This window comes from Vanessa cardui, chromosome 21, assembly GCF_905220365.1.
Source record: "Vanessa cardui chromosome 21, ilVanCard2.1, whole genome shotgun sequence".
Classification (NCBI taxonomy): Eukaryota; Metazoa; Arthropoda; class Insecta; order Lepidoptera; family Nymphalidae; genus Vanessa; species Vanessa cardui.
In genome coordinates this window covers 7,047,240-7,063,183 of record NC_061143.1, presented here as the reverse complement: position 1 = coordinate 7,063,183, position 15,944 = coordinate 7,047,240, and the positions used below count along the sequence as shown (strand labels likewise).

Here is a 15,944-nt window from a genome sequence, read left to right as displayed (position 1 = left end):
CAAAGTAATTTTAAGAACGGCAGCTTGAAATATCTGAGCGGGTGGCTATTGCTCGTGCCAACTGATATTGTACTCTGATGGTCGTTATATGTCTTTGTCGATCTTGCGTCTAACTTAATCATTCATGATTATCTAATACTTCACTAATAAATATACGATTAATTACATAATGATTGTAATAGATAATTTCATAGTGTTAGCAATCAAAGATATCGAGAGAGTTACAATAATTAATAACTCACCTGTGAGTATCGTTATGTATTGAAACTTTTTGTTCTGTGGTAAGGAAGAACCAGTAAAATGATATGCCTAATTAGATGAGATTTGTTCTATTCATTATATTTTTATTAATGGTCAACCTTTTTGGTACAGTTTATACTGCAGATGCCAAGATTTTTTGCCAAGATTTGAACCCCGTATAAAGTCGATGAAAATTCATTAAGATAATTTATTGAATCTTGGAAGTCCCAGTAACGATACCTATAGTGACAATAATAGTCTACAGAATTCGGTCGGTCTTTTCATGACATGACTCTCATCCCGATTTTATGTGGGGTAGGCATAGCATGACTTATTCTCTGTCTGACGTCATCCCACGTAACTGCCAGAATTCACTCCCATGCTCAAAACCTTCCTCACAATGCTGTGAGGAAGGTCTTGAGCATGAGAGTGAATTTCACGGCATGGTCATCATTCCTTCGCATAACACGCCCATACGATGACAGCCGGCGGCCACATAATTTCTGGGTTACCGGTGCCTCAAAATTCCTCTTATGTACTCTTTTCTTAGGTACTCTATCCATTTGCGTAACAACAAAAGTTTTCTCTCAAAATTATCCTCCCTGCTACATGCAGTTGTCTTTCATTAATCAGCAGGTCTGACCGTGGTCTTTTGTATTTTGTAATGTCGTTTTCTCCTTAAGTTTAATATAAGGGAATAAGAGGGCTGAAAATTGCTACCGTAACCTGAAGCCATTTCATCTACCCTGTGCTAATCCTGTACTATCACTGTTCGGTCTATATCGCTACATAAAATTTTATCTAAGAATGCTATGATAACTTATCTAATAAATTAGCAGGTATCATTTATAATATAATTATATAAATCAAGTTTCTTTTCTAAATATTAGAATTTTTGTCGTTTCCTTAGAGAGCCGCCCGACATCATTAACCTTATTTGTTTAGTAAACATAACATACATGTATTATGTCTGATGCAGTAACATCATTTTTATTTCTTAAATTATGGTGAATTCTGGATATTATGCTAAACAAAATCGATAAGAGTCAAATAACAAAGAATCAATGACGGTTTTACAGATTTTAGGGGCAAAAGTTTTTAACATATTCAAATCATCTTTTTTTTTGGTGGCAGGACCAGGATGTGGAAGTCCGTCTGGGTAGGTTGGGTGTACCGTACATCATGAGTAATCAACCACTCATCATATATTTTATTGCCAAACAGCAATTTGTTATTATTGGTTTGTAGGGTTCGTATAACTAAGGGCACAAGGAACTTAAAACCAGATTAAACATGAAAGGGATTCGGTTTGTAACTTTCGAACACTCGTCTCTTTTTAGGTAACCGATAATAGCACCCATAGAACGTTGTAGGTATACTCAGTAATTAATGAGCTCGACGGTTTAATATGTTTTGTAAATAAAATAATGTTTCATGTTCACTAAGTATTTGGTCAGAAAAGCGATATTGCTATACGAACAAATAGTTGAAGTTGTTGAGTGTTGAAGGTAAACTAAACATGTCAATTTGTTTTGTGTTCCAAATAATTATGAGATTCTAAGTTACACTATACGTAACGAAATAATATTTTTTGTGATGTTATAGGTCAAATCTTTTTTAAAATAGTATGGACTTTGTTAAATTAATGGTAAACTAAACGTTCGTAGCACATACGACGAGCATCTTAATCCGTAAAGCTGGATGCGCGGGCGCGTAATGCGTGCGGCGCGTCACCTGCGTTTGGCACGCGCTGTGCGCTGAATTTGAAAGCTCAAGATGTGCGCGGGGAGCGCCACCGCTCTGCTCACGCCAGTACCCCTTCGACCAGCGATGCTGTGCTGTCTCCGGAAATAGAGTACGTCCGACGTTCCTAACCGTGGTACCAGAAACCATAACCATTTACATTGCGGTTAATTGTAACGATCATTAATTTAAATTTGCAATAGTTTTAATATTTTTTTAATTATGAGATTTAACGGATTGCTACATCAACCGCAATTAAATAGTTACGCTCAACGCGAAGTGCATTCCTCTGGGAATGCATTTCGCGTTGGTCGGTGGTAGTGAAATATTTGCGTTCAGTGTAGCTTGTGATTCGCGTCCATAGATCGACCGATCGGGTGCGCGAGTGTGAGTGCAAATGACTGTTAGCCCGGTGTAGCGGGCTGGAACCTTACAAAATGTGGACCAAGAGATTGAAGTTATGGAGGTTTATGTTGTGCATGTTGTTTGCCGTGTCGGCGCTCGCGCTCGCGGCGAGAGGTGAGTTGAGGACGAAGCCGGGCGGCGTAGCGAGTGGGCTGCACACGCTCTGCGTCACTACATCGTTGCTATTTTCGTTGTAGCTTGCGCTGAAATTATGTAAAAAGCGCGTTTGTGCTCTATTTTTGGCTATAACCTTAACAGTAAATAAAAGATACAAGGTTACAATGATCTAATTATCAATCATCATATTTATTCAGAGCTTGTCGAGCGCAGACGCGCCAGGCGTACTACACGACATAGCTACACAAATAGAAATACAGGGATTGTCGTTATGCGCGTCGCCATCTTGTGAAAAACGATAGGATCATGACGACATTATAAAAGTTAGACTCAGAAATAGGTCACTTCATAATTTTATATAACAGCTGTTCTATATATTCAATTATTTATATATATATATATATATATATATATATATATATATGTTTTATTTTTCATGCTGACACATATCATCGATTTAACGACACCCATAACTTATTTTGAAATTGTGATGTAACATACAGATTTAAAGAAAATATCCATTTGAAAATTTATTTATGTTAACTTCCGGCTCGAAGGACCAAACAATATGCATGTAACGACGCTTTATTAATAGGATTTGTTTGAATGTATCGGCCAAGTTTATTTAGATTAACATAATTGAATCAATAAGTACACGTACTAACATTATGTAAAAATGTTGCTTCATTCATGAATAGCGTCTGTATATTGTAGGCGACACCCGGTCACGAATTTAGATATTTTAAATTTAGTTTGCTAAGTCAATGACAAGTATTTCAGATAGATTAAAGCCCGGAATCTTGCAATGTAATCATTTAGGTCAAACAGTTTGCAAGAAGAAAACTTTAAGTATATCGTAAATCTAAAATAGTCTGTTCGACCTAAGTATTGAGGCTGATGTTTATATGCCCGTAACGTCGTTCTTTATCCAAATAAATTTCTACTTCCTTTCTATCCTGTATGATCATAAAACATTCGTTACAAATTTTGTATGTATATTGTATATTTTGTTATTACTTACAAGGATTTCTATATATAAGGCCTACATACTGTATTGTTTACCTAATGGTCTAATAAAACTATCTTAACCTACCCCAACCAGGAATGTTATGGAACTCTACGTAGATTATCTGACAGTATTCATTTAATGTAATAAATCCTTCAATTAGAAAAGTCTTAGATTAACCTTAAAACTGAAAGTCACATTGATTCAGTTATTTATAAATTTTCTCAATGTTAAACTTATTTCTTACATTACGTATTTTATTTGTTTCGTGCAATTTTCTTTTTTATAATTAAGAATGAGTTATCAGTATAATGTTCGTAGACATGTTTTACTAATAAGCATTAATATAACAATCAATTGAATGTGTTAGAAATGTATTTACTTCGGAATAAGTACATTGGATATTGTCCTAAAATGACACATTTCCCTAAAGTAAAGTTAATTTTTTGTTATTTGGAAAAAACTATTAAATAAAATCCCACGATTAAAAACTTCTCATAACTATAGATATTTAATGGCTACAATCCAAGAACAATGTTGAACGACAATGCCAGATTTGAGCGTCGATTGAGACTCGACTATTTATTATTCCGTCTGTTCAGCAAGATATTTTTATTTACGAATTGTGCTACCAGGTCGCCACAGATAGAGATTCGGTAATAATAATAATAAATTCCTTTCCTTAAGAAATGAACCATTCTTTGAAGTCCGATATATTTCGCAAATTCCAAATCAATGATTTTGATAGAATTAATAGACGAAGGATTTTTTTCTTCGATAATTAAAATTATACAGATAAAAATTATTAAGAATTGCTGTACCGATCATGGCCGCGTGTGTTTCTATGAGGAACTGCAATTCCGAACGCTTGGACGATATATAAATCAGATTTAGCGTAATCAATTTCCGTTGCTCTCGCGTCATATCGTATGTTTTTTTTGCGTTATTACTCATCGTCCACATGTTTCAATTGTATACGACATTCATGTAATAAGGAAAAATGTTAGAATGCAATCATGGTATTCCTATATTGTGCTCTCATGCTAAATCTTTTATTATGGAAAAGAAAATGGTTCTAAATTCCGAAACTCTATATAATATAGTCTTACATATATGTATATTGTATAGTCCTTTATATAATGTAAAGCTAGACATATTCATACGTCTAGTTTTACATTATATAGAGCAAATAGGGTCAAATAATATAAATAGGCTAAATATGGCATTTCTTTTATTGAAAATATATAAGTACGTTATAAATTAAAAATTGACATATTTGAATGATACGGACTACAAAATCTCGTGAGATTTCAGTTATTATTGTATCACGTTTCAAATAATTTGGGTTTGTGATAAAAAGTTCACTTGTTTATTCGTTAGATATTAAGGCAACCTTAGATTAAATGCAAAATTGTATGTAACCTAGTTAAAATAAGAATAATTTAAGCATGACCTTGAAGTACTCTGTTAGAACACCATTTCACCATAGTATATTAATTCATTATTACCTATGTATTTTATGGTTTATACATCTAATGTAGAGTAAGATTTATTTTAAACTCGTCAGAAATCTATACTATAGTTTTGTAATTCTAAAATTATATATTTCGCACTAAACTGGACTCAAATTTAGTTGGAGTACTGTAGGGAAGAGTGCTTGACCCAAACTTGTTTTTGATTTACATTAATGAACTGGAAAATGTAATTCAGTTTTTTCTTAAGCCATTTTACTGGTAATACCGCCATACAAATTAAAATGGTTCCAGTTGATGGGTTTTTTCTTTTATTTACAGAAAATCTAATATTAAATAAAATAAAATAGTATTAAGAAAAACCATTTTAATTTAATTTAACTGAAAACTTTTTGAAGTAGTTTTTCTACAACTAATTAACTTGAATTGAGTTACTGACAAAACATTTTTTGACAGCTCGGTAAATTTGAAAATAATCAAAACTCTAAATTTAGGTTTGCACGATCGAATTGCACGTAAGCTATAAAAAAATCAAATATGCTAGCTTAATATTTTACTTTGGTAATTAATTATATCTTGGTATAAATTATCCTACGCCTTAATTTACCTTGTTTCTTTTAATTTGCACGACTAAAAAACATCTACGTGGTCAGGTACTTAATTCCATATTTTTAATTTATCAAACAATGCAAAATAATCTAGTTCTTTGCATATATATTATGATTTTGGTTTATATTGTACAATATGTTCAAGTAAATATTTCAAATAGTCCTTCACCTTGCGTTCCATGATTAATGAATTGGTAATACGATTTATTACAAAATAAAAAATATACCAGTAGCAATTTTTCAACTAATTAATATTAATTAAATATAAATTATAACCAACGTTTAGGCATTGTATTATTGTAAAGCGGATATAAGTTAGGGGTCTGACGATTAATATTTTATCTGATAATCTAAAAGAAAGGAAAATATCTGTATTTAAAAGTGTATATTATAAATTATAATAGTCCATTTGAAGTTTAAGCGTGCTAAATACAAAAAGTCTCATATACTAATTTTGGCAAAGCGGCCATTCTAGTATTCGAGAGTGTAAGCAAATACGATAGCGCAAAAAAGTTTATGCTGTCGGAGCGAGATGTGGCCCAGACATCTTCTGAAGCATGGGGGTGCAATGAAATGAAATAAATACTTAACTCCGGATACTGGGAAACACCAATTACTTTAACTTTAACGAAATTTTAGCCCTTAACTTCCAGATGAGCAAACCATTGTAATCTATAGGTAAATATGTTAAGAGCAATAGCGTTTTTTTGCAATTAGAAGAATGGTGAAAAAAGGTTATTGACTCGTTAATGGACTTCATAAGTAATTATTGGAAATAATTAGAATATTCAACAGAATACAGTACATTTGATGTCTAATACAGCGAATTTCTAATATAAATTTGTTTTTAACATTTTTAATTTACCTTTACTTGGATATTTGACTTGCAACGGTTTTATTATATTGGCACTGGTAAAATTAGGTTGAATGCATTTCATTTCTCCTTTGAAATTTAGTAGGCATTTAAGAAAATGTTCAAACAGTAAAATAACTCCCATTCAAACAATTCTTGCTAATTATTTGTCCTAATCTAACCCTTAAGTACAGTCAACAAAGCATAAGCCTAACTGCTTCGTTGTTCTAGTTCAGTTTTATGGACGAGTCATTGTAGTAATTGTAGTAATTGTCAATATATTTTCAGACAACATGTAATAATTGTTCCTACATTATTCCTGCATAACTATCTTATTTTCCGTTGTCAATTAATACAGAAGCCGATTCAGTCCGGATGTCAACTAACGAAATTTTCTGTGTTCTCTTAAAGGTGCAATCATTGGCATAAATTAATCAGAAATTTAGTACTTGCTCTTTTATTACTGCAAATAATAAATTCGTAGTATTAAGATTAATCATACTTTTTTTATGGAAAATGAAGAAGTTGTTTTTTTATTTCACATTCTACTTCCGTTGCTGCATGCAATTTTCTCAAGAATTTTCTCAGTAAAACCACAACTTAAGTAATTTATGTAGAAATAGTAAGATAAATTCATGAATTCCTTACCTAAACTATCTATATTTATTCGGACTGTTTTTTTTTTTCATTTTAAAATATTTTTACGTATGCATAAATATTTTTTTTATTTTCAATAATAAATTGGAGTTTATTTTTCCTTCAGCTCTATGGTGAGTCAATTGATCAAGAAAAGTGACGAATTTGTTTATTGTTTCAGCCGATGACGACATTCCTTCAGAATCACAGTGCCGTCCATATATCGAAAAAGCACTTAAAGAACTCGAATCGGGAGACGTAGAACCAGGTAAATCTAAATATGTTATAAGTAAACAGAATGATTTTTGTAAGGGTTATTTAAACTACTGTTTTTGCAGAAATACCTACACTTGCGCTGAAAATCGAGAAAAATATATATGTATATTTAGAGCACACGATGTATTTTCTAAATGTTTGGAAACGTGAGCGTCATTATATAACGGAAACTGCTATGACATCATGCTTTCAAAGACATCTAATTAAAAGTTTTCCCAGTTTTCTATTAGTAGATAACCTCGAATTCACTAAGTTACTTTTATAGATCCAGATTCTATTTTAACCGTGTTGAATTTGACCGTCTCCGATAGTTTGTCTTGAAATAATAAAGTGATTTTTTAGATATATGTTAACATATCTTTAGCTAATTAAGGACATACATGATATTAAATGAATATAGATACCTATATGTACTATAATATCATCTCAAAATAATTATATAATATTATTAACTTACTTCGAGAATGAGGTTATTGAATCAGATTTTTTCGCACGTGTATATTACGAGAAACATTCATCCACGCTTTTGAGGGTATCTCTATTAAGACTCAAAGAAACAGAATGAGAGTGGTAAACTAGAATATTGTTCATTTGTTTAATACCCAGAACTTTGTAATTTGGCAGCCTATTAACAAAAGTTTATCCATTATATTCTATATAAACTATAACAAATATATGTATTTACAAAACTAAATTCATAAGAAACAAAATATATATATATATATATAAGGGCGATTTACATCAATTTATTGATATTGTTCATTTAATATATGGTTTTTATTTACACGAAAAAATGATTGCCTACTTGATAATGCCGTTCCTAATAAAAACTATTAGTGATTATTAAATACTTAATAGATGTTATTTCATTCACCCATTTTAAATATGTTTGCTTTCTCAGATTCTACGGAAAAAAACGAATCCAGTGAAGTTAGTATAGATGACGATACGAAAGAAGATACATCAGCAGAAGATGGAGGCACAGCGGCAGAGGTAGAAAGCAAAGAAGAGGCAGAAAGTAAGGAATCAGAAGAAGATACCCCATCAGTCGAAGTTGCCGATGAACCATATATGTCTCAAGTCTCATACGATGACGAAAGTGGAAGCCCCGTCGACGGCGATTCTAAGGAAGAAGCAACTGAAGACAGTGTAGAAAAACAATCAATTGATAGCAAGGAAGACGAAGAAGGAGATAGCAAAGAGCAAGCATCTGCTGAAGATCAAGAAATCGAAAAAGGTAAATTATAAAGCCATTTAATAAAGGAACTAAACTTAAAGCAAAATCTGATTTTATAACAAGGATCTTAAGACATAATACAGCGTATTTTTTAATGTAATTATTCTTTTTTTATAATGGACGATTATTGTTAATGTATTTTTAAGAATAATTTAAATAATAAATAGCTTTGTAAATAAAAAATTGTATAACTTTTTTTCAAAGAAAGTGGCGAAGTAGAAGAAGATGTCGATAGTAAAGAAGAAAGCGAACAAGAAAAAGAAGCTTCAACAGAAGATGCCGATACTGATAGCAAAGAAGAGGAAGGAAAGGAATCCGAAGAAGGAGATGACAACGCAAGCACAGAAAAATTAACTGAAGAGGAAGATAAATCGGAAGAAACAACAGATGCTTCTAAAGAAACTGACGAAGAAGGTGAAAGTGACGAAGAAAGTAAAACAGATGAAGAAGACGACAGATCTCAAGAAAAGGCTGAATCTACAGAAGATGGTGTAAGTGACTCTCAGGAAGAAAAAGAAGAAACAGCAGAAGAAAAATCAGAAGAAAAATCAGAAGAAGACAAAGAGGGTTCTTCTGAAAAAGATGAATCGGTTGAAGGCGTAGAGACTGAAGAAAAGGCAGGAGAAGACAGTCAAGAATCTGCTGAAGAAGAGCAGACTGAAGAAGAGCAGGCTGACGAAGCTGCAGGAGAAGATGAAAAGTCTGAGGAGACTAGTTCAGATGAAACTGAAGAAGAGCGTGCACCTGAAGAGGACCTGTTACTCGTAAGTCTATTTTATACTGTTTAACACTATTATTGCTAAAGAGTGTCCGGAAAAACATGACATACATTTATGAGGTATAGTACGACACAAACTAGATGTAGCATCGGAAAATGCAATGGAATGAAAATAAAACAGATTACTGCCGATTTACACAACCAATAGAAATAGCTCCCTATTGCGCCATTCGACGCTATTCGTCGCTATAGATTCACGCGTCAGAGAAAGCAAGTGCATGTAAATCGACGCGTCAAATTGACGAATATATTAGGTTATATGATATTACAAGTTATTACGTTTGTGCCAAAGATCATATTCGCATGAGAAATAAATATTGATAATTTGGGATAGCGGACTCAATTCGGATGTGATTGGTTTTACGAATTTTGCCAATGCGACATCTAAGTTGTGTCGTACTATACTTGAAAATTTTACTACAGTTACAATGGCTACTACACTTGTAAAGTCAAACTGGTTTCAAATTAAAATATGTTTTAGCCCTGTCTTATAATTTCAAGTGTTATTAATTGATTTTGTGTTCATTTTAGATTGGCGAAATACCCGAAAATTTAAGATCTCGTGACCATATCATTCAAATATTAAGATTGGACGAAGAAGCAAGCGAGTCAGAATTGATTGTAGAGAAATCAGCAGATATTGTTCTTAGAGATTTAAAAAAACTTTACGAAAATGCTATCAAACCTCTCGAGACTCTCTATAAATATAGAGATTTGAGCAACAGGCATTTCGGTGATCCTGAAATATTTTCGAAGCCATTAGTACTTTTTATGGGGCCTTGGAGTGGTGGGAAATCATCGATATTAAATTATTTAACTGGAATCGAATTCACTGAATGGTCTCTTAGAACAGGTAAGATTTGTTAATTAATAGCGACCACTAGTGTATTATATTAATGTTTTACAATTCAACAATATTAATTTTCATCAGGTGCTGAACCATCCCCAGCCTACTTCAATATTTTAATGCACGGAAAAGAACCCGCGGTTCTTGATGGAACTCAACTTGCTGCTGATTGGACCTTCTCAGGACTACAAAAGTTTGGTCAAGGTTTAGAGGAACGTCTTAGGGGTCTTAAGTACCCTAGTAAATTATTGGAGAAGGTAACAGAAAATTCCTATATTTTAAATATATTATTTTTTACCAATGTCTTCCATTTTTTGCAATGAATCTTTAAATTCTTGAACGTTGTTCCGTTGTTGTTCATTGTATAATCGAAATTGAAGGGTATGCAAGTACCAACAGCAACTTTATAAAAATTCAACTTATCGGATAAACCATATGCGTTCGCGTTTATATGCTTGTCTAAGCTCCAATGTTTTTAAATAATTTATTGTTCTGTCATCTGCTGCTATGATTTTGGTTGTTTGAGTTATAGCAACAATTGTTTCAATAGAAATATGATATTTTTTTTGTATTATAATTTTAGGTAAATATTGTAGAAATTCCTGGAATATTGGAAGTGAGGAAACAAGTGTCTCGCGTGTTTCCATTCAATGATGCTTGTCAATGGTTTATTGATCGCGCAGATATTATTTTCCTAGTTTACGATCCTTCAAAGCTTGATGTCGGTCCTGAGACTGAAGCTATTCTTGATCAACTTAAGGGCAGAGAATCTCAGGTATGAGTCATTATCTTTACGTTCACAAATACCCAAAAAATATTTATACAAGAACTTTACAAGATCTTTTCAAATCCATAGACCCGCATCGTATTGAACAAAGGGGACATCGTTAAACCAGAGGAACTAATGCGCGTGCAAAGCGCTTTGATTTGGAACATATCACCACTTATGAGCTCACCGCAGCCACCAGTCATGTATACCGTGTCGTTGTGGTCTCTGCCGTTCGAGGCAGGCGCACCAAGTCGTCTACTGTTGGCACAGGAGCGAGAACTTCTGCGCGATCTACGTCATGCGATTGATAAACGTATTGAGAATAAAATTGCCAGTGCCAGGCGATTTGCAGTAAGTCTTATACCAACATTTTTTTTTTCATTACAAATAATATTTACACGTCCTTTAAGCTTATTGTCTTTGAGATTTATTAAATCCAAGAAAATCATATTCAAATCAACATTAACTTTATTCAAGTAGGCTTTTACAAGCACTTTTGAATTGTCATTTAACAATTAATGAAACTGTCATCGGGTCGGGAAGTAGATTCTACCGAGAAGAACCGGCAAGAAATTCAGTAGTTTTTTACCAATGTATTTTTAAACGATTTGAATTTACAAAACGGCATAGTTAAAATGTCTCCGGAATTTTATCATAGAAACGGTATTTACTGCAAACCAATCGTGCCTCTGTGACAATGCACCGTTCCCATCGTCATTGTCAGTTTTTTCCTGTTGGTCTTAAAAAACAGTGAAGTATCGTCAGTAAACAACGGAAAAAAAGGAAGATCATTTATACTAGCCACATATATACTAGAAATAAAAAGAGACCCAAAATTGAACCTTGTGGAACACCCATTTTTAACGTAGTTCGAGAAGACTTTTCTATTAATGAAACTAAATTCTTAGGATATTTAGAACAGACTCGTATATTTAAATGAAATCTATTTGGTTTGTAGTTATAGTATTACCTTCTAATAATCAAATATAATTCCAAATCGCAAATAGCTTTATCGAGTTGTCGTACATGAACATTTTTAGTATCAGCTGACTATAAAATCTATTCGAATCCAGAGTTTATTTATTATTTGTGATTAGGAATATTTCGGAAAAAACGTTTTTGTGTTGTTCTGCATATCCTAATATTATTTTATTACATTTTACCCATCTAAAGACTCACGTAAGGTCTGATTCTACGAAATATAAATTTATTTTGACACTTGAAGCATTCCATGAATTTATCAACGTGTTATGCAAATGGTCAAAACAAAGCTTAATCGATTTCTTACAATGCATTGTAATATGAATATTGATAATTTTCAGGTACGAGTTAGGAACCACGCTAAGATGGTCGACTGCTATTTAACAACTTATTACAACCACAAAACTATTTTTGGAAATAGGAAACTCATCTCAGACGCTATTATTGAAAATCCTCAGAACTACCATATCTATGAGGGTCTCAGTACACTTACAAATATATCTAGGTTTGTATTAAATTGATGATTGATAGCAGAATCTTTTCAGGTCATGTTTACATGTAACCAAAATTTTACCTATATTTCAGGTATGACCTTCCTGATCCCGAGACCTATCGGGACTTCTTCCGGTTGAACCCACTGTACGAGTTCCAACAACTGTCGGCAACTTGTACTTATTTCCGAGGTTGTCCTATCACACAGCTCGATGTGGCTATCGCTTACGACTTGCCCGAGCTGGTGGGCAAGTACAAGAAGATGGTAGAATCTGCCACCCCTCAAGGAATGCCCAAGAGTTGAGACGCAGCCCCCGCCAATTGTAACATAACACCTGCTTTTTATTTTAGCGAATTGGATTAGACGATTATTTTGGGCACATTATGCATTTCTTTTACTAATTGGGCGTCGTAACATTTTAATAAAAAATAAGCATTTTCTATTCATTCGTTTAATCGTATATTTATTTTGCATAAATACTCGCTTGTTTCGATTTGACGTGAATCATGAATGCTGTCGTTTCGAATGTTATCTAATTTAAGTTGATTTTCTTTTTGCGTTTTTAGTGAAGGTAGAAAAAGCAAGACACTTCCAATTTCCTCATTAACCATTTTTATACAAATAAAAAAAATAATTAATCTAGTCATTATGTTAAAGTTTGTTAGTGAAAAGTTGTTACTATAATTATATTTATTTATTTATTGCAATTCCTAGGGCACTAGGACTAAGTACTTAATATAAATCAGTCTCAACCTTAATATTATATCTTTGTTAGAATGAGACACCATGTGAATATCTACAATAAAAAATAAAAAAACATGAATTTTCGTTTTATTTACAGAGAACTAACTATAACTTAGTGCAAGTAGGTATAGGAAGCATTTTATTATATTTAGAACTATATAACATTGTACGGCGAGGAGAGTTATGTGTAGTGTATGCAATACTAATTTTGAAATAAGTCAAGGGGAGACGGAATCCCCTTCACCAGCGTTATTAAACTTAACGGTGATGCCCTTAGTACCACAACGAAAACAGACTATATCCTTAGACTTACAAGTACCCAAATCATGTCCCTTAACCCTACAACGAAAACAAAACAAACCAGGTTTACTCTTGCCGCGAATCATCTCGACTTCAAAAGATTTACTATATTTGAAACCTAAATCAGGAGTAATCACGTAGTATTCTTGTTCGTCGGGAAGAACGTTTGTTGTCACCTATTGCGTGGCTTGAAGGACCCCTCCATGTCCATGTCGGTGGTGTGTGTCAGAATCGAGTTTACGTGAGTGAATGTGACCTAATGGTATCTTGGAGACAAGGCGACTGTTCGATTGAGATTTCAATCCATGTCATGAATTATGGCTGAACTCCTTTAAAACTGACCATGCTGGAAAGACTGCGAATGCTTTCGTTCTCATAAATTTCTTGATCCAACTGGTTGCTCTGTCAACCAGAATCTCAACTACATATGAGCAATACCTACCATCAGGTAAAATGGAGTCATATGCCTAATCGAAAAATGTTAAAAAATAGTCAGTTTACATTTATTTCTTTTGTTACTCAATTTAAAATTAACTTTTACCCACTCTTAAAAGTTCATGAAAAGTTACGCCTCGAATATTTCATTTCTGTATGATTTTATCAATATCGAGATAAACTTCTTTAGTTTACTTTGTATACTAATTATTACAACAGAATGTCCTGCAACAAATTAAAGACAATGAAATTTTGACATGGACAATTTTACTACTCTTATAAAACACTAATATAATACTAACAAGTTGAAATTGTTAAATACGTTACTGCAAACAATTTCAGTTTATATATACGACAGGGAACCACAATATTTCTATGAAAAAATAATGATTATTTTCTTCAAAAGCAAAAAATTATAATAAATCTACCTGTTTTCCACAATTGACGGCGCGGATCCCTATTTGACGCATGTGGTAGAATAAAGGTGGAATTTAACTGGGACCTGGACTTTTAGAATATTTTTTTCGTATAAAAGTTTATGGTATTGACAATGTTTATGAGTGACGCTGGGTTTCACCTTTACTTAGGAATTAGGATCATTAGCGGTTCTTAAATATTTAAGAGGTTCGTAGTAATTACACCTATATTTCACAATTATTTATTTTTGTATAACTAATAGTGAAATTGAAATATTTTAAGATGGCAACTTTGTTTTTGTCATTATATAAATATATAGGTAATATATTGAGTATTATTTACGTTACCTTAGAATTCGATTTAGTTAAATATTGCTAACATAATAATTGTATTATAAGTCGTAGCCTGTTTTAATATACGTAATGCACACAGATTTGTCTCCACATTTACATACAGATGAATGTAATGTTCTAATAAAGTTACTACAGGATTGTCACGTAGAGGTAACCAACAAATTTTTACTACAGCATTGAGTATCAATAATCCTAATTATAATATAATTTTACATACGATATATCTTTAAAACAATATTTGATATATATTATTAAATCAGTGTAATAAAATGTTCGCTCATGTGTTATATGTTTTAATAAAACACCTAACTTTATGTAATCTTTTAAGGATCTGTAGATAAAATTGTTAATGTGTTTTAATAATAAAAAGTTTTATTTTCAGCATTCATTTAGGAAGTTTTTTGGTTATTGTAATGACTATGACCGGGAAATGAGAAGATGTTTAAAAGCTGAACGATTACGACGCCAAAAAGCGAATAATGAAGAAGCAATAAAGAAACACGCAGCCATTCGCGCAAGAATATTAGCTCAGCAACAACAACAACAATAATTTGAAATATCTTTTTACATAATGGAATACAATATATTAGACTCTATAGACCTGAATGACAAATCTATATATAAATCTTTCACGGACAGATACTTTAGTAAGAGGTACATTTTAAATGTAGATGGTATAGAAAACAATGATATTATGTTAATGTTCCATTCAAACAGGATTACTTTACTATGCCTTGCCCCAAGTCACTTCTTTTTTAAAAATCCTGATAAGTACAGCCTCAACTTTACAATAGGAAAAGTAGATAGATTAAGTAACTTAGTCAAGGGCAAAGGTAAAAAGGGAGGTCAGATGTTAACACCAAAATCAACTATATGTAAAGTAGAATGGAGCGATGGTACAAGTTTTGATATACCTTGTGGCATGAAAGGCACTCTTATAGAAATCAATGAGAATTTAGTGAAAAATCCTGAAATTCTGAGAGAACAACCTGATGCAGACGGGTTTATTGCTATTATGTTGTCAAGTATAGCCAATTCTGAAGCAACTAAAAATGAATTACTTAATCATGAAGAGTATTTGAAGCGTGTTAATTGTAGTATTTAAAGTTATAAAATAAAAGCTTTAGTTTTATACTTTGGCAGTTTTTATACATAAAAAATCCTGAAATATACAAATCATGGCCTTTTTAATAAATGTAGCTTAACATTATTTATGTTTCCTTGTATGCACTGA

General features: G+C 32.5%; 2 protein-coding genes across 2 annotated transcripts; both read left to right on the top strand.

The window, feature by feature from the left end:
- The first annotated feature begins 2,028 nt into the window (after positions 1-2,028).
- LOC124539006 (sarcalumenin) lies at positions 2,029-13,284 on the top strand. Its single transcript, XM_047116307.1, has 11 exons — positions 2,029-2,095; positions 2,323-2,502; positions 7,262-7,348; positions 8,258-8,593; positions 8,798-9,357; positions 9,903-10,224; positions 10,303-10,475; positions 10,802-10,993; positions 11,075-11,338; positions 12,310-12,473; positions 12,554-13,284. The coding sequence occupies exons 2-11, from the start codon at positions 2,421-2,423 to the stop codon at positions 12,762-12,764; spliced, it is 2,391 nt and encodes a 796-aa protein (XP_046972263.1). The 5' UTR covers positions 2,029-2,095; positions 2,323-2,420; the 3' UTR covers positions 12,765-13,284.
- A 1,363-nt stretch (positions 13,285-14,647) lies between these two features.
- Positions 14,648-15,844, top strand: LOC124539008 (protein Abitram). Its single transcript, XM_047116310.1, has 2 exons — positions 14,648-14,860; positions 15,093-15,844. The coding sequence occupies exon 2, from the start codon at positions 15,282-15,284 to the stop codon at positions 15,813-15,815; it is 534 nt and encodes a 177-aa protein (XP_046972266.1). The 5' UTR covers positions 14,648-14,860; positions 15,093-15,281; the 3' UTR covers positions 15,816-15,844.
- The last annotated feature ends 100 nt before the right edge of the window (positions 15,845-15,944 follow it).